The sequence below is a fragment of the Chaetodon auriga genome, chromosome 8 (assembly GCF_051107435.1).
Source record: "Chaetodon auriga isolate fChaAug3 chromosome 8, fChaAug3.hap1, whole genome shotgun sequence".
Classification (NCBI taxonomy): domain Eukaryota; kingdom Metazoa; phylum Chordata; class Actinopteri; order Chaetodontiformes; family Chaetodontidae; genus Chaetodon; species Chaetodon auriga.
Window position 1 is genome coordinate 23,788,656 of NC_135081.1, and position 19,120 is coordinate 23,807,775.

The 19,120-nt window shown below is 42.5% G+C and overlaps 1 protein-coding gene across 2 annotated transcripts; it reads right to left on the bottom strand.

Annotated features, from left to right (window-relative positions):
- Positions 1 to 4,795: 4,795 nt before the first annotated feature.
- eva1ba (eva-1 homolog Ba (C. elegans)) lies at positions 4,796 to 18,727 on the bottom strand. 2 transcript variants are annotated; one of them, XM_076737410.1, is made up of 5 exons: positions 18,440 to 18,727; positions 12,874 to 12,976; positions 7,534 to 7,674; positions 5,990 to 6,084; positions 4,796 to 5,893 (listed from the first exon to the last, which is right to left on the bottom strand). In XM_076737410.1, exons 4-5 carry the CDS (start codon positions 6,054 to 6,056, stop codon positions 5,469 to 5,471), a joined length of 492 nt encoding a protein of 163 aa, XP_076593525.1. In that variant the 5' UTR covers positions 6,057 to 6,084; positions 7,534 to 7,674; positions 12,874 to 12,976; positions 18,440 to 18,727; the 3' UTR covers positions 4,796 to 5,468. The 2 variants fall into 2 exon arrangements, with proteins under 2 accessions (XP_076593525.1, XP_076593526.1); XM_076737411.1 differs by lacking the exons at positions 12,874 to 12,976; positions 18,440 to 18,727 and adding an exon at positions 9,580 to 9,617 and having other exon boundaries at positions 4,816 to 5,893.
- Between the last annotated feature and the right edge of the window lie 393 nt (positions 18,728 to 19,120).

A 19,120-nucleotide genomic window follows, 5' to 3' on the forward strand; every position in this document is an offset into this window, starting at 1 on the left:
TTAAGAGGAAAAAGTCATCCTGTGTCACTCAGAGAAAAACTGACTCACTCTGAAAACTCTGCACACAGTGACTCATCGCGATGGATGTAGAGAGCGGGGGCAGAATCAGTGAGAAATTCTTGCACCCACCATAGGGAGAGCTTTTACACTTGACCATATTTGGACCACGCCATCGGCAGAGTAAAGCGTATAGATTTGGTTTTGGCTCCGAATGGTGGCAGCGGCGGCAGAGGTGGCAGTGGTGGTGTGCTTCTGTCTAAGCCTACTAGGGTTGCCCACTTTAGAGCACATCTGGACAACATCTGGAGCTCATCAGGGAGCGGGCGCTTCTGAAACTGCCATGGGAACATACTATTTTTAAAAACTGAATAATGGTCATTAAGGGCACATTCCCTGATGGACAAGGGTGAAATAAATGAAACTAAACAAACACAGGATCAGCTGATATTGAGACTTTTCTGAATTTTTGAAAGATAAGAAAATAAATGCCATGTCAAGATTTGACTTTTTTCACTGTGGGAACTCTAAAATATTCAATAATGTCAGTGATGACAGGTGCTGCTTACTCTACAGACACTCCTGTGAATGGTAATGCACAGCTTGTATGAATATTTGAGTCACTTGGATGAAATATAGTACCATAGGTCTCCGACAACAACAGCACAGTGCAGTGCAGCAACACAGAGGAGCGATTTAAGACAAGTAACATGGAACTGTGGGGACTACTGAAAACTGAGTGTTGAAAACTGAAGCAGTTTGGAGCTCAGAGGTCAAATACTGAGAGAGAGAAAAAAAACCCTCTGAGTTAAAATTAGAAATAGAGAAAGAGGGGCTGAACTGGCAAAGAACAGCTCCCCTCTGTCAAAGAAAGGAACAGAAACAAATCGTATGCAAAGTGGCAATTAATGCGCCGCAGATTAAAAATGCTGTTTTAATATGGAGCCTTTTACTGGGAAGAATCAAAAGCCAGTCCCAAAGCACTGCTTATACCCTTAGATTTATATTGTTTGTGCAGTTTTAGATGCAAAAATGTTTCTAATTTGGCCATTACAGTAAAATGTGATTAATTGAACTTAGCATCGTGAGTGTAGCTATAGATGTCATTATCTGTAAAGGCTGGTTTCGAGTAGGACCACAAAAGACAGTCTGCACTATGTTTGTCTTTGTACAGATCTTTCCCACGCCATGTTGTGGTCCAGATTCGTGGCTTTGCCGAACTGGATTTCCCTCATGTTAATTTTACTGACGTATTGTTTCATAGCTGCATAATTACCATGAAGCTAAAATATGTTGCTTCTAATTACATGTGATTACATCGTATAAAACGAAAACGAAGCTATTCAAAATACTGAATTGTGGGTCTAGTAGAACATATTTGGGGTCTTATGATTTTGAGGTAGACGCCATTCACAAGAGGTTTATTCAAATATAATTACACAGCTGCTTCAAAGAGTCTACACCATCAACGCCACTGATTTCTGAAAGCCTGCAACCACATGAGAGGCTTTTCCAAGACCTCAACAGAGAAGACTTCAGTGTGGGCTCCATCTAAAAACAGAGCAGGGCCCAAGGCAAACCTGGAGCCTGTCTGCTCGTCCAGCACAGTTTGTACTCCAACGGAAGTCCTTGGCCTTCCTCCATGTCCAACCAAGACCATCCCCCAAGCAATGCTACACCAGCTTCACAGCATGGAAGTAAGACTAAAGTTTCTTGCTCCAACATAAAGAATGTGGACACATGCCATACACAAATGATTATTTCGTATATTTTCCCTTTTGTATGGCTTTAGTGACGTGCCAAGAACTCATACATGATACATAACTTGTAAATCACCAAACCACTAAAGATTGGCTTGTGCTAATGTCCACTACAAAGATTCGTCCAGTGTGGGCAGTTCATCAATGTTCTGCAAGTGTTCATTGGCAGCCAAGCAATATTTCAGTCATGTGGAACAGATTTATGAAGTGAATACAGAGTCGATATTGACCATCTCAGCTCGTCACTCCCTGCGAGCATGCACCCAAGCCATAACAGCAGATTTTTGGGAGTGACATCAATACACTCCCCCCAAAAACCACATTACAGAGCCTGACACCAGCTATTATGTGGAATCTACTATATGTGGGCTATTCATTCCCTTGCAGATCACCACAGACAATAAAAGAATACTGTCTAGCCGTTCTTAAGCAAAGCACCTCCGATCTGGGAATATCTGACAACAATTTAGCAAACTGAGATGGCTCTCCATATGAAATGATATGTAGCGGTGATGACAGCAGATTACAACCACTCTGATGAAACACTTCTCTAACTAAGACAAATATGAAGTGTCAGAAGAAAATGTGAAAATGACATAACATGACAAAAGCCGTGCTGTGTTTGAAGCCAGTATTACAGAGAAACAATAATGCAAATAGGCTGTGTGAGGGACAACACTCATTTTTACATGCCAGAAACCAGTGAACAAGCTAGAAAGCCCCCTCAAAGCAATGTCAACAACACAGAAGGAAACATGCCACAAAACCAATAAAGCCCCTATCAAAAGCATCAAAGCAATATAAAGCACATCAAACAACCGAGAGGGAAAATGAATGCAATCCAATGCAAATACTGCACACACTGTAATTATCAACAGCATCAGAGCAACAATTGGCAGTCAGCGTATATGAAAAGCATGAGAGCAGAAAATGACAAACAACAGAATTCAGTAGCGTAAGCAAAGAAATTAGCAGCCAGCATACACAGCATTAACAGCATAAGAGCAAATTCAGCCAGCAGCAAATATCAACAGCATTAGAGCAGAAATAAGCAGCGAGCAGACTCGAAGACATGCCAAAGAGAGAGCAGGGCCAAAAGACGGACAATTTAACACGGCCTGAAGTTTAGAGCCATGCTAGCAGCACGCCCCCAAATGTTGTTATGTCCACAGTCCAAACATATTCAGTTTATTGTCATAGATGAGTGAAAAAAAGGAAATTCTTCACATTTAAGAGGCTGGGATCAGAGAATTACTCAAACCGATTATCTATTACCAAAATAGTTGCTGATTAATTTAATAGTTGACAACTAATCAATGAAGCACTGCAGCTCCGATATTAATCGATACACTCAAAGTACAGCTATGGCTGATGGGAATAGCATTAGTTTAGGAGGTAAATCATTCAATACGAGTGTATAACAGTGTTTTTTTTGTATCAGGCTATTTAAGATTAAGTTTTCATACCAAACCCAAACCAATGCAGACTTGCCCTGGAAATGATAAGGTTTAGCATAATTACAATTAACAATTTTAGTGATATATGTGCACACAACCAATCACACATCAAAACAAAGCTAAATTTGGATGAATTATAAAAGCCATAAGTGGCACTAAATTAAGAGCTGTTTGGGAGCCCAAAAGAGCCGACGACGTGCCAAAAAGCGATTGTCTGCCAAAAGCTGATTCTATTGCCCAGTTCAGACGTCTACAGCTGCTTTCATGTGGAACAACCAGTCCTGATGTGCAAATATACATAAATTTATGTCTGTGGTATGACTTTGTGAAACTTGAATGTGGTCGAATAATCCCAATACTGGTCATACTTGAAGTTTACAGCATAATCAGGTATGACACATTTGGGATTATAGCCAATATTGCACTATTGTCAGCAATACAAGTTACATACTAAGGCCTCCATTTGGTAACTTGACTGCATTTAACATGATTAATGGATGAGTTGTGTGTAAAATAAAGAGATGATCTCTTGCAATCATCCTTATGGTTCTGAATTATTTAAGGTGCATTATTTTTACCTGGTTGGATTTTACCCATTTTTTAAAAAAATATCTTTAATACTTCACTCAGAACCAAAAATGTCAACCTGATGGTGGTGCAGGCGATGCCAGTTTATGCCAATCTCTCTAATAGCTGAAATGTTTCATTTTGGGTGGATTGACCAAACGACCATCCGTGAGTAGCGCTTACTGCTAGCATGGCTAAAAACATTTACAAGCACATAAAAAGCAAGTTAACACAGCTAAAACATCCTTCACAACAATTAGCAGCTAGCACTTAGCTTGGTGAGGGGAACTAGAGAAGCGCTGCTATTAGCATGGCTACAAACATTTAGCACATAAAGTAGCGACTTAACAGAGCAAACACATTTTTGACAACAATTAGCAGCTAGCACTTAGCTTGGACGAGAAGAAGCGTTCTGGTTGTCAGGGAAACTCAGGCTTCCGGGCTGAAGTGGTGTATGTGGAGAGATGATAGATCCAACCGAATGGCGGCACGAAAATGCGCATTATTATTCCGTCAAACCGTCATTAAATAATGTTGGACAAAGCCGCAACCTTTTTAAGGATATACTAGAGCGGTGGACGCAGCTAACGACTGAACAGGTGTGGAGTTTAAATGGACCGCCTTCCCATGAAGGGTGCGTTTGATATAAGTTACAGCGTATCCCGAGTCGTCTGCCTGAACTGAGGGTTTTTCCCCTTTTCAAGAAGACAGGAAATTAATTTCTTTCCAAGTCCTTACACTCTTATCAGAACATCTTTTTACAACGCTAATGTCTGGCTCCACCAGAGCCTTTTGTTTTGCCAGACATTTTTGTAAGGAAACTGTAACAGGAGACATTGTGCAGAAATACGAAATGACAAAAGAATGACCTTTCCAGAGTGTTATTAGCAAGTTGAGGCCCTCGCTCTTTATCTTGATTATAAATCCATAGCCCACAGGTACACAGACAATGAGCTCTGTTGTATGTTTGTCTGGCATCTTAGCATTGTGAAGAAAAACAATAGTAAATTATTTCAGTTTAATACTTTAATTCTTTCATTTTCTTTGACACTCATAAATTAAAGACACCAATTTTAATTGTCTTTACATTATACTGGAAGTGTAATCTGACCCCCCCAGTCCCCACCCCCACCCCCTCAAATTGATTGATATGTGCTTGTTTAAACCATATAATTTCCATTAACAGTACTCATGAGAGTGTCTTCTCAAGAGCTGTTGGGTTTTCCACATAGACTCACCAGTTTTTGTCTGTGCTGCAAACAGATACTCTTCATTGCAACATACAGTACATACATTGTCCTTACACGTGCTTTCATCTTTCACTTATTACATACATTAGCCTAGTGTTTGTGTGCATTTTTGTCATTAAGCGCCAAACATTTTAATAGACTGATTACTTCAAGTGTCCATCAGCTCCCACATTCATACTGCATCTTTTCCACATGGTTTCATCAGTCTTTAAGACACCTTTGCGTTTAGATTCATAACATTGCTACATAGGAAGTGCAATATCCCATAGTTCAGCTCTGTGAGAGCCAAGTATTGACATATCAATGTGTCACATCACTGTTGTCCTGTTGCCATGATGTTGCATTGTGTCTAACACTCTCAAGTCTCACAGGCTTCCGGGACATCGGGCCCAGCCAAAGGTCTCTGTCAGAGCTAACGGTGTTTCCCTTGAAGTCTCTTAGTAGTAATGCACTCTTCCAATAGTCCCTGTTCCCGTCCCCAGGATATCAGGCTGGCCGTTCCTCCAGATCTCACGTATGATACGTTCCCTCTCCTCCAGTCGCTGTGCCCGCTCCAGCTCCTCAGCAGAAGTAAATACGTTCACGCTCAGTGTCCCATCTGATGGGCTGATATGATTGCCGACAGGGATTTCTGTGCTGGGCAAAGGGACAGGTGCCTCTACATCCTCCCCGTCTTCGTCTTCATCATCCTCACTCTCCTCGTCGTCCTCGCTGATGTCCTTTAAGTGTTTTTTCTCAGGCGTGGACGGGGCGATGTTGGTCCGCGGCTTGCAGGAGATGCGGATGACGAGGAGGCAGAGCGTCAGCACCAGGCCGAAACACACCCCGAGCACAAAGTACAGGCCGAAGCTCTCTGGGTTTGCTGAGGAGAGAACAAAGATGATCAGAAGATGTTGTTACTTGATCTTTTTGGATAGAAGTAGATGTAGGTATTGTGTTGGGCTGCGGTGTGTCTTACCTTTGATGTGTGCATATGCAGCTATGCTGTTGCTCAGGAGATCCATTTCTTTTTTCTTCACATCCATGGTGATTTTGACTTTGCTTTACTCACACCTGAAAAACAACAAACATATTAAATCTGTTTTTGGTGTACACTACAACTAGACACCATGTTAACACTCTTTTAGATGCTGATAGTTAGTTTCCCAAGCGCACTTCTTCCAGTGTCAAGTCCTGTGTGGCGCCTGGATGTTAAACCCACTGACCACGGTACTTTTTCATTTGCCTTCGGGTGGGTGGGATGAGGCCTCCAAGTGTCAAACAAAAGCTCCTCTGTGTCCTCCTAAGTGCTGGCTTCAACTGGGATCATCATAACGCATTTGGCACATGGCACGCTGCCTCTGCCGCTCTCTCTGAACCATGACAGCCCTCTATTAAAGGGGTCAAGTGTCAATTTTCCAACTAGCCACCAAGAACTCCTTCCTGCCTGATGGGAATCCCAGATCAATTTGTGAAGCTCAGACTGAAAGGCCAGTGTGTTGTTGACCTACTTGTATTGTTTGGATGTTGTGTCCCTGACATTAAAACTGTCTTTCCTCCCTGTTTCCTGTTGATCTGAGGAGCTCTATTGTGTTTTTAACCATCAATGCAACAGTCACGACTCCGAACCCTCCCAAGGAAGTCTTTCTTTAAGTGAAACCAGTGGAGCTGTGCACCAGATGAGATGCAAGAACAGTTCAAGTTCATTCTCCTTCGCAGTCTGTTTTTTGTTTTCAGCAATTATCTATATCCAGTCCTCTGTGTTACCCATATGCTACCTCCTCACTCAGTAGCTTTTATCTTCAGGAGAAACAAGCCTGTTGCTCATCTGAAAAAAATCGTTCCATGCGGGGTCGTGTCTTTTCTGCATTTCCTCCTTCGACCTTCCCCAGCTCCCCTCTTCTACCTCCACCCTGCTGCTCTTTCCTGCTGACTCTGGCTTTTCTCCTCCACTTTGTGAACAATTTCCACCTCCCTGGCTTGATGACATCATGGTGTTGCACCATGAGACACATTAAAGTGTTGATGGCAACAGAGAGAGCAGTTCAAAATAAAAGGAGGAGCCTTTAATCCATCAAACTAATGTTAGCACCGTTCCACTGTAACATGTGCTTTGTGTTGTGGCTGGCGGTGGAAAACAAACATGTGAAATGATGACGAACTCCGAAGCCGCCCCACTCTGACCTGTGTGCACTGCTCTAAGTCGAACCACATGCCACTCTGCCTACACATGGTTCATATGGATGTCCTCAAATTGCACAACCCACATGTTTGTGTTTGCATTTACTTCTAAATTTTAGCTGCCGATAACCTCAGAGCCTGATTTCTATCATGATGTGAATACCTTGCTGATTTACGCAGTGTTTGAGCTTATTTGTTTTCAATAAAATTCAAGCATAAAACCACACATGTGTAAACCATATGTAATGTGGCCCGCTAATAAACTTTCAAACACAGCAAACGTTCTCCTGTAAAAGCAGAAGTAAACAGAGAAGAGGAGTTCAGATAAAGCAGAAAACTTACCAAAAAAGAAACTTTACAGCACGTCTTCAGTCCCAGCTCATAGTGAAAAGAGATTTTGGAGAATGGATGCAAAATGATCACGCTGCCCTCTCTTTCTCTCCTGTGCTGTTGGATCAGGGCCTGTGATCTTTGGTCCTCAGGCTAAACAGACAAGAGCAAACACACACACACATACAGACGTCAGGCTACATCAGATCCAAACTCACTGAGGCGTCTGCAATGCAAACAACGGCAGTCCTATTGCAGGATCCAGCCAGAGACTAGAGGCAGGCTTTTCAGTTTTCAGTGGTTTCAGCTGTACTGTCTAGTGCTCACTTGGTATAAGATGCACACAGACTGTGAAAACACAGGTCTGTCCAGGCTGTATGTTGCAGTATGAAAAAGCAAAATGACAGAAATAAAAATTCATTTTTGCTAAGTAACTGTATACACTTATTAAAAACTGTACTATCAAAAAGAAGAATGTTTTATCCTCTTGTCCTGTTGGTTCTGACTGACGATGTCTTTAATGTATTTGTATTGGTCCAATGTCTGTGGAGGCAGGAACTCTAGCACTTCAATACCATCAGCCTCAAGTGGAATACAGACTGAACAGTGCAATGGGTCCTCTCAAAAGCTAAATGTTGTAAAGGGGCAAATATAGACATACTGTACACATAGAAACCCTATGCGGGCTTTTGTAAAAGGGGAAAATGCCTTGAATCAGTGTTCATTGGCTGTACAGGGCTATGATTTGTTACAGTCTGTAGCGCTCCACAGAATTTGACAGCTCATATCATCACAAAGATGGCTTAAGGCGTTTTCGCACAAGGCTTTTGAAAAGGGGCCTCATGTGATTGAGAAATTACCCCTCATTTCTGTGTTTTCTGTGGCCCATTCACATGGCATAGGCAGAGTCTGTATTTCACAGACATGATGATTTGCACGTGACTAATATCACTACATTATGTCTGTGTTTGGTGAAATATAGTAGGTAATTTGCAGTGGAGATCTGACTTTACAAATTACAGACATGGCAGACTTGTATGGGATTAAGATCACAGACAAATTCTGCACCTGATACTAATCCAAATAGGGCTTTTAAGATGTTTGATGTGTCCAAAATATGTGCAAATTATAAGTGGAAGAATAAGTAGAAGAAAAGATTAAAACATAGTAACAGAATCTGAAGTTTTCCAGCTACAGCAAAGTCCCTAGCAACTCAGACCATGACAATCTTTCTAAAATCCAACAACAAGAGCTCCAGGATCACTTTCCTTTACTCAGTAAAAGCCCTGTAGCTTGCAGGGGGTTAGTGATTTACATGCCAGGTGGGGGGACTGAGGCTTGTGAAAAATGCTGCGCTGTGAAGTTTTTAAACTTGCAGCCCTGTTTCGGAAAAAGCTCCTCTGCCAGCTGCAGTTGGTTTAGCCGGGCCTCTGTGCTTTCCAGGGCAGATTTTGATCTTGCTGACTCTTGGCAGATCCTATGTACACTACAGAGCGCCTGACTGAGACAGCGCTCGGGGGCTAAGTGACAGAGCGGTCACTATGGCAACATGCTTTCCAGGCCACCCCCTCGGTCCGCACGGGAGCGAGACGATGGGCCTTTTGTTTCTGCAGCCCACCGTGGGGATGGACCTACGCGCTGTCTTCCTGTCGAGCTTCCTTCCTTTCTTTTCAATTATGAACAAGTTCATCTCCTCCCTCCCGCTGAGCCTAATCCCTCGGTGCTAATGGAATCTATTCATCATTATCCACGCAGCGCTGAAGAACACGGGCTTTCAATGAGATATTTTGTTTTTGTCTCAAGGGTAATAAAGTGAACGGCTCGAATGACTGCAGCAGTTCTTCAAGCCAAGGTCAAAGTTAATGATTGGACACCTACAGTAGAGTAACCGGCCTCTTCTCACACTGGAATGCAGCAAACCTGAGCTTCATCCGGACTCAGACAACTGTTGCTGGTGGTTAATAACAACCTGTTTAAAGCCCATCTAAACACTAATTATCCTGCCCTGTTGTTTTGTTGTGTTTTTGTTTTACCTCATGAAGGAAATTATTAACAGACCTTCTCCTCCAATGCGATGTACCAGCCCATGACTCAGCTTTCAGACATTTTCTCCAAGTGACCCAATTCGCTTTTCGATTGCAGATGTTGTCCTGCCCTACAGCCTTCAGAATCAGACCTTAATCATCACAAAGGAGTCATGCATTCAGGATTTGATGTATCATTGTGTCCCATCATGTTTTACTCAAACTCCGGTTGCATTATAAACTGCCTGGTAAATATTATGAATGAAAACAACAGTCCTTGAATTATGGCTCCTGACGTGATCAAATATTGACAATAACCACGTCAGCTCAGCTCAAAATAACAATTACAACTCCTAATGATCGTTATGCAGGTACGCAAAAATCAAACAAATAAAGCTTTGCACTTCTCACACTCTGCTGACTGGTGGGAGCATCTGCACCAACTGTTCTGCCATAGAAGTGAGAATATCTCAAGAATCAAGACCCCATATGGTGTTATAATGTGGCAAACTTCAAAAATGCAAGTTCGTGAAAAATAATTTCACTTTCTTGCTTTTAATACAAACTTTCCGCCGCCTTCCATCATTTAGTTAGAAGTAATAGTCATATATCTCGAGTCGATTGCATAAAACCAAGGATGTGACAATTAAAATGTAATGTTCCAATGATCTGCCAAACCTGTGCCAGCAAGTGTCTTTGTTCCATGTCTGAGCTCCTGTGACGTCAGTGTTTAGTCCTATTTTTTGCCCCTGCTAGCTTATGGTTCGCTCTTTCCTGGCCTCATATCCTGAGGTCAAACGCTCAGGCATCCCCTTCCTGAGTCCTTTGCACGCTCCTGACTATTAAATAATCACTTAACCCATCCTGACATGGCTTTAGCTGTGCAGGAAATGTGTGTCTACATGTCTTTATCTCATATTAAATCAAAACAAAATATAATCCCAGTAACAAACGATAAACGTCGCAACTAGCTCAGCTAATTCTTCCCACAATCTGTCCATCAGCGAGTTATTTATGTAAGGTCACAGCAGAAATTGTGCTCAGACTGAAGCCAGCATAAACAAAGTATGGCGTTGTGGCCTGAGGTGAGGTCAAACACTATTTCTGACCGAGTATTGTTTGCTTTGGTTTGGATGGAAGAGCTGAGGGGAAGAAAAACTCCCAACTATCATGTAGTGTGATATTTTTGTTGTCATCCACTTGGAGATAACCACAATGGCCTTTCCTTCCCACAAGGTTTGTCCCTTTCCGCAGGGACAGCATCCATGCCAAAGCTTTCTTTCAGCACCATCATCATTGTCTAAGATAAGTATGTTAAGACAGAATGACGGAGCTGTCTCCTTTACACAGATGTCAAGTGGGTGATTTATCGGCTGCCTCCCAACAGGGACGGACCTCCAGAGTAAAAGTTTGTCACAGAATAAGAAACACTTTTCCCTCGATGCTTAACCAGTAATACTTGTTTCATAATCCATCCAGCCACAATACTCCCCTTCCACAATGAAGAAATCATGTCAAAGTCAAAAGCCTTCAATGGAATTTATGCAGGGAGTCAAGACACATTTGATTTATACAGAGAAGATGAAAAGGTCAGATTACACAAGGGACCGAGTCGGTGTTATTTACTCATTGTAATGACACACGCCAAACCGCGGAGGGAGAGAAATATTTTTAATACCTCGAATTTCTGTGCAGCCGCAACAATTCCTGGCACATCGGACGGTCTTTCTGCGGTTCGCCTGGGACAAAGCTTCACAGGCTAAAAATGGCCAGATTTGAATTTAATCACATTTCATTGTTTTTAATCTTGAGTCCACACACAGGCGCTCTCTGGTGAGGGAGATCACAGAAGCTGCCATTAGAATTTATAGCATCTTACATAGTATTTTTTTCCCCCTTGATTAAGTTCATTAAAAAGTTCCTGCTTTGATTCTGTGGCTGCTACTGAAAAAACAGTCTGGTCTTAATGATGCACGGCATCAAACAAACCAATCTGGGTAATTTATTCACTATTTTCAGCTTGCGGAGCACATTCTGAAACTCATGCGTGTTCCCCTTAAATAAATACACTGAATCAAAGCTCGGTCTTGGCTCACTTCTTCTCTCACACATGAAAAAATTCTTTCAGTAGCTGATGAAAGGTTAACATCAACCTTCAAACTGCCGAAGAATCTGAAACTGTATCACAAAAGTGACTGCTGGATGTCTCTACAAGCCATTCATCACACACCTGTAGTCAAGCCAGAAAACTGACTCCAAGTACTAAAACATAATGGAACTTCAAGCTCCCCCCAGAACAGCAGAGGTGCAGGCGATCACTTTCCACGCAGTAAACAGAAACATTGTCCAAACCAACATCTTTGTTCACAGGATCTGTGAAAGCACTCAGGAAGGTCCACAGGGTGAAGGCAATTTCTTGTGGAAGCCGCAGCGAGCTTCCTTCACTTCCACCAAGGTTGCAAAGGACATTTCTGGAGAAAGTGAGGGTGCATTTCTTCCCAGTTCCTCTTGACATGAAGATCTTGGGTTTCAAGCTGTGCGAATTGTTAGTGCTGCTTCCCCCTTGTCAAGGCCTGCCAGAGTATCTGACTGAGAGGAAAACTGTTGCATTTGGAAACAAGACAGGCATATGGTTGCCATCATGGAGCACCAGGTGAAGTTGACCTCAAACAGACCTGGGTCACAGAGTATTTGCAAATACTTATATAGTTGGTTTTACTCTGTTTATGCGCTGGATCAGTGAGATACAGTGCGTCACTGACAATATGATTTACGAAAACATTTGGAAACAACCACATATGGGTTTTTGAAAGAAAAGGCCAGAACAAAGTCTGATGGCTCCTTGGATACCAAGCGAAAAGAGCCAAGTTGGAGTGACTACACTGAGTGTACTCATCTACAAGGCATCTACAAGCTAGATGGAGATTGTAGAGTACTTGGGGAGTTTAACGGGCCACAGAAAATAAATATTGCACTTCAAATTAAAACACAGGCAGCACTTTGCCTGGTGAGTCAGGAGTACCGGCTGCACCACTGTAATATTTGTTTGGTTGGGCTTTGTTGTTAAGACTCATACCATATAACCGTGAGGCCCTGGTTTGATTCTGGCCCGAGAGCTTTGTGTCATCTCCCTTTCCCTCTCCACTCCCTCTTGCTTCTTTCTACCTGACCTAGTACATGCATAATACAAATATTTCTGCCAAACATTCTCCAGATCTTGATGTCAGTTTCAGCTGCATGTCAGTTACATCTGCTCAAATGCCAGAAGATGTAAAGGACAGTTCATTATTGGCCTTTGAAACAGAAGTCGTAAACAAGGTCCACTGACTTGTTTGCTCCGGAGCTCTCGACCATATCACACTGTCTTCATCAGCAGATGGAGTTTGCTCACTTGTCATGGAACTCTGGGTCTTATGTTGATGAAGACAAGCCTAGAAAAGCAAGCGAGAGGTCTTTGAGTTAAGACTGGTTCATCAACTGCTTGTTTTGTCAACACCTGAAAGCAGCTTTTCAGCATTTTCAGATTGCAAAAAAGCACTGCAGAGACAGCATATATTGGCCTTTATTTTAGGAGATTATGACACTAAATTGAAAAACCCCACCTGTCTATCGAATCATATTTGGCCCTGATCTGAACTTCAACGTGCTACGAACTGCAGACAGAAACAGCTCCAGTGGATGCAAAGTTAGAACTTGTCCAACTTTAATTGAGTTTCCTCTTCAGCGGGTCTTGACTGGAAATAAATTAAGATCTAAACCTGTGTTATTTGTGCAGCATTGAAACATTTTTGTTCCATTAGATGATTCAATCTCATCCAAACTTCTTGAATACAGTTCAGTGTTTGATAGAACTAAAAGAAGGCTTTGTTTTTTTTATGTTTTGATGTACTTTATTTGGCTTTGGGCATGTGCTTTATTTGACGTGCACTCAATGAACAACAGCTTTTCTTTCAAGGACAAAACCTTTCCAGGAGGAGATGCAGAATCAAACCAGTCAGGCCCTGTTGGCTAGTTATTTGACTTAAGACACTCCACTTTTCAAAAAGGGTAGGGCTGCAAATTCAACATGACTCAGTGTGCCAACATGACGCCAGCTTGGCTGGAGCAACTGCAACCCTTGGCCCAATGAATCCCTGTGTATCCTGGTGTCATGAAAAGTGAACCACAGTGCACTGCTTGTCCTGTGAAGAGCACATTTTGTGGACTATGGTAGGCAATGGGAGGGTAATGGAGATATGGGACTGAGCTGGGGGTTAGGGCAAGTGGTTAATCGCAGCCAGATGTGTTCTGATGTGAGGTTAAGTCAGAGTGCTTTATTATGTAAATCAAGAGGATATATCCAATGTACCATCTTCATCCTGACGTTATCGAGGTACCAATCAAGCAAATCAAGCAACGCTCATGGCAGTAGGAAGCCAAACTGGAACCACAGCTGTGTGTGTGTGTGTGTGTGTGTGTGTGTGTGTGTGTGTGTGTGTGTGTGTGTGTGTGTTTGCTGACAGAGTTCATTTGTGTGTGTGTACAGTACGTGTCTGCATGTTGACAGTGTCTGGTTGTTTGTGTATGTTCCTGTATGTTGAAACGGATTCACATGAAAATTCCTCCACGATTCTCGAAAAGCGCAGCGAGCTTTAGATCAACCTCAACTCAGAGCTCCAAAAATAGAGTCATGATCTCACCCTTTTCATCGATCTGGGCCACCATCCAGCAGCACGCCAACACCACATACTGTATCAATTACATGGACCCGGCGGATTACTCTGTGACACAAAACACGTGTTTGCCCTTTATATGATTGGGTCTGTAGCATTTACTCTATAGTGCTTGGGAACATGGTGAGGCTCCGTGAGATTTAGGAGGCTCAGAAATGTTGTTGTGACAGGAACTGAGTTTGGATAGTAAAAGTGAAGGCTGGTGCCTGTTTTCAGATATTTAAAAGGTGTTTGAGAAGCCTACATAACTTTTAATGAGCTCTATTAGGAATGAGCAATAAACACAAAAACATCAGCGCTATTCTCATCTCTCATGGTGCCCCTCGAATTAAAGTTGCAAGATATTTTTACTATGGAGGTGAGTAAATACAACCCTTAGAGCAGATCCAAGATAAATGTCTACAGAAAAGTTCTTTATCACACAAGGAGATGATGAAGAGGTAAAATAAATACTTTGTCAATTGGTTTTTATGGTGAAGAAATTAAACAACATGTAGGGATGTTGGATTGTGGCATTGGAGGATTGAATAGGTTTTGTTCCAAAACAAAGTACAGTCCAGAAAAAACATCTCTGTGCTGTTTTGTCATTGGTTCTGATCTTCCATAAAGTTTTTTTTTCTGATTGTCTATTCAATGCTGCATCCAGACTGTGACTAACTAATCTTGGCTCATCTCTCTTCTACTAATGTTGTCTTAAACAACAAACATACCAAAAACATGGGGTTCTGCTCTGCTGCATCCTGTTTGACCAAATATTCACACACAGTTTAAACCAAATAAAAGGCCACCACTTCTGTGCATGTTCAAGTGCTTTTGTAGGTTTCTGTGTGCCCCCTACCTTTGTGCGTGTTTGTATCTGAGAGACGAGTGTAAGCCTAGGCAAACCTGCGTGTCAAACATCTGCCTGAGCCTGAACTGGGGAGTGTCTTGACCAGTGAAGCTCCTACGAGAAAGCAATAAGCTCTCAGCCCTGTGAGACATCAGTGGTTGACGGGAGCTTTGCTAAACACAGTTTCTGAGACACGTCATTCAGCAAACACAATTTTCTCTCTAACTCCAAAATAGCCTCTTACTCAAGGAGATTAGAGTTATCTTCATGCAGATCTACTCATAATGTCAGCTTTCACATCTGAACAATGAGTTTCTGAACAAGACCAAGTCATCACTGTTAAAGTGCACTTAGTGATCCTTTAATTATCTATAAACTCTCCCATCTGATGACCATAACACTGTATGTTTAGGTAACAATGTGATTGAGGTAAAAGCTGAACTATTACTTTCTTCCACGGCACAGATTGCTGGGGTGTGTAAGTGAGTCACTTGTGGGCAACAGCTTTGTTCATGGTTGGGTTCGGCTTTAAAGGTACGATGTGTAAAGGTCAATCCAAACAAATAGGGGGCGGCATATCACCAGAGTAACCACTAACTGCTGCTCATTATACTCGTTGGTGTAGCTACTAGCTTGTTAGCTCACTTAGACTGAGTCTGCCCAGACCAGGAGCTCAAGGTACAAGGGGATTGCTGCTGTTTACACCACAGGTGACGGAGACCTAGCAGCCTCCCGGGACTGAACAGAGGGAATACAGGTGATTTTAAGCGGCTCCGATCAGGTCTCTGACTACAGGGACGACAAAGATACGGCAGGCCAGGACAGGAGAGGCATAAAGCAGGAGAGGAGCGAGAGGTAGGTCATCAGCAGAGGGGATTTTCAGTTCAGTTGCACCAAACCAGAGCTGGTTGTTGTTGGGACAGTGGAAAGACAAACAAGATGGTTTTGGTGAGTTCTAGTTTGTTTCCGTGGAAATTAAGCTCGTCTTTGTTCAATAAACCAGAAACTTGAATTCAGAAAGTGTATGGTTGTATTTTTCTTTTTGATAAGGAAAATAGGTGTTAGAATTTTTCCTTTCTTAACATTTTGAGAGTTTAATTAGTTTATTTATTAGACAAAAAAGCTCAGAAAGCTTGTGAAATGTAGCAAACTGGCTACTGGCCTGAGCTATACGATTGGACTACTGCCTCTTGAGGTACAATGTGGAATTGCGAGCGAGGACAGGCTCAGGCTAGCTGGTTAGCATGCTAACTATATCAGATATCTTGGCAACAAAATACAGAGACGTCTTTGACATAGCATCAGAGATGATACTTCTTTGATTTCTGTGGATAATATTTGGTAATTTTTTGAATGTTTTAGGTTAAAAGTCTGGCCATATCTAACACACTGCACTTATGTTTGTGTATGTTTAGCTAGCCTTGAAAAAGTTTGGGAAAAGGGAATAAACATGACAGCAGAGCTGCATCACCAGCAAACAGTGAACTGTCGATGCAGAATTTTCCAATTAAAACTGGGACATGAGAGACATGTTAAACTGTATGTATATACATTAAGAGCAAAATCGCTGAACTTGCAACTTGCACTTGTTGTTGTTACTGTGGCCTGCAACGGGCCAACATAATGAATTTTTTAATATAATGGTGCTCTCCCCAAGCCATACATTAAATGAGAAACAGAGCATTAAAGGAGCTGCTCTATGCACATGACTGAGAGAACATCTGCTGGGACTATTTTGTAATTAAGAATACATTTATTGTTTATTAACAGACAACACTGCTATAGAATAAAAGTCATTTGTACGCTTGCTAAATCAGCCAAATTCATTGTCTGTTGGGTAGCTCCAGGCTTTCTGCAATGTGGCATCATCACATGCTCTGGTTTCTGGCTTTAAGGAGGTATTTCTTGTTTATCATCATTGTGAAGAACATTAAGAACAATCATGAATAGCACACTTCACCCCCTTTATCGCAAGGGGCTGTGTTTATTTCTTGCTACAGTGTAAAGCTGTTTAAGTGGGGCTGCTTTCTCTTGACTTATCTCCGCTGTGTGCAGGGTGAAACCTTCTGTATCTACCCTACAAATGGATTGGTACCCTGGGAGTTTAGACAAGCAGTTCAAATCAGAGTCTGACCTCTGACCTCTGGGTAAATAGAGTAAGTTAACAACCATCCTCAGGACAGATAAGACAGGCCGACTGATAAGTGAGTTAGTGGGGTTTTGGGAAAAGGAAAGTCTCCTGGCATGATTAGCTTGGAGAGGTCATACAGAAGTCAACTGTTCCCAGCCAGCCTTGAAGGGGTTACCTAACAAAGCGTTCACACGTATCCTGTGGAAGGTTATCTGATTGACTGGAGGAGGCACAGCTAAAGTGCTGCCAGCCCACTCAGATAGTGTAAATTAAAGGAGACCACTGAGAGCAGCCCAGCCCAGTCCAGCCTCCACCCATCGCCTCCTTTCTCCCTGATAAGAGGTGCTGACCACACGTCCAGTGGCGTGAGAGAGCTTTGGGAGCTGAAGCATATGGTTGACTGCTGTTCTGCATGAATGTTTCTATCAGCCATTGTGAAAAAAAAGGAACAGCTGAAAAAGAAACAGAGCCATATGCACCATTTGCAGACTTTTCATGCCACATTTTTGAGATCTCTCACCTCAGTTGTCTCTGATTATGTGACATCTGCTCTTTCTGGACTCACAAAAAGCATAAAAAGTGACAGGATATTTGCTTTGATTGCAGCAAGGTGGCAACTAATTAATCATTGCAAGGTTGGCCAATAATGTACAGCTGCACAGGAAAGCCATACCCGGTCACTCCTGTGCTGTCTCAACTCAAAGTGCTGCATCAGCTCCTCTTTGGCAGCGGTTCATTGAATACATGCTGAAAACATGACAGTACGAGGATGGATGTGGATATTTAGCTTCGTCCAGGACTGATAATGACACACACATAGTACTATACTGTAATAAGACATGGATATTAGTGCGAAAAACAGTCAACATCATGTGTAAAATGGCTTTATCAGGGTGCAACTCATTCACTTCCCTGTCCTTTTTAACCCAGATTATCAAAATGCAAACAATCACAAAAACAACTCGTATTTCTTGTGAAGTAAAAACTTACTGGAGCTGCTGTGATGGAAAGCAGATTTCAAACTTTATAGCACATGGAAGTCTTCCCAAACACACTCACCTCTAAACAAGCCTGCCAAACTTACATTTGCAGAGAGATGCAGAGGATTACAACTGTAGACACTCAACTAGTTCATCCACTGTAAAAGTTCAGTGACAGAGGAGGAGGTTAGGTGGGAGTCCTATGGGACTCTACATACACTGAAATAAACTGTCAAACTCACCAGTCTGTGATGACAAGAAAGATGCCTCAGTCCACACAGAAAGCTTCAGGCAAACTGCAGCCTTCTTTCCCTCCAAATTAAGAAAACAAAACAAAGCACAGCATTACAAGCAGTCCTGCCTGTTTCAGTTGACTCCCTGTTGCTGCTGTGGTCAAGTCCTGAAGAGTGTGTGTGTCTGCCTGAGCGTGTGTGCACAGAGTCTGGGGAAGAGGTGGTAACTTCCTCTCAAAGTTGGAGGCGAAGTGAGTAACAGAGTTTTCTCTCTCCCGGCTCCAATCCACAAGAAGCAGGAAAAGCTGTCATACTATCCCCCTTTTCAGATGGAAAAAAAGAGGAACAGCCTAAAAAGGGCAAGCTCGGGGAAGAGGGGAGGGAGGAAACCAGCGGTTGTGTGTGTGTGTGTGTGTGTGTGTGTGTGTGTGTGTGTGTGGTGGGGTGTGATGTGGTGCTGGTGGTGGTGGGGGGGGGGTGGAGGCTTGCCCTCTGTTGTTAAGGAAACAAGCAGAAAGAAACTCCAGGCAAATTAGCTCAAGTTTTTCCATGCATGGTCCAATGTGACAGGAACACAGCAACAACAAAGAACACAGTACTGTGCAGAGCTGGTGCGTAGCTGTGTGTGCTCTCACAAGCTGCTTTGTCAATCTTATCTGTTTTCATGCAAAGAGTTTGATGAAAAGATTG

What these genes read in the sequence shown, in the direction of transcription:
- eva1ba (XM_076737410.1), bottom strand. Translation starts at nt 6,056, where the DNA reads ATGGATGTGAAGAAAAAAGAAATGGATCTCCTGAGCAACAGCATAGCT. An exon ending in TGCATATGCACACATCAAAG is followed by an intron (nt 5,894 to 5,989) that starts GTAAGACACACC and finishes TTCTCTCCTCAG; the next exon opens with CAAACCCAGAGAGCTTCGGC.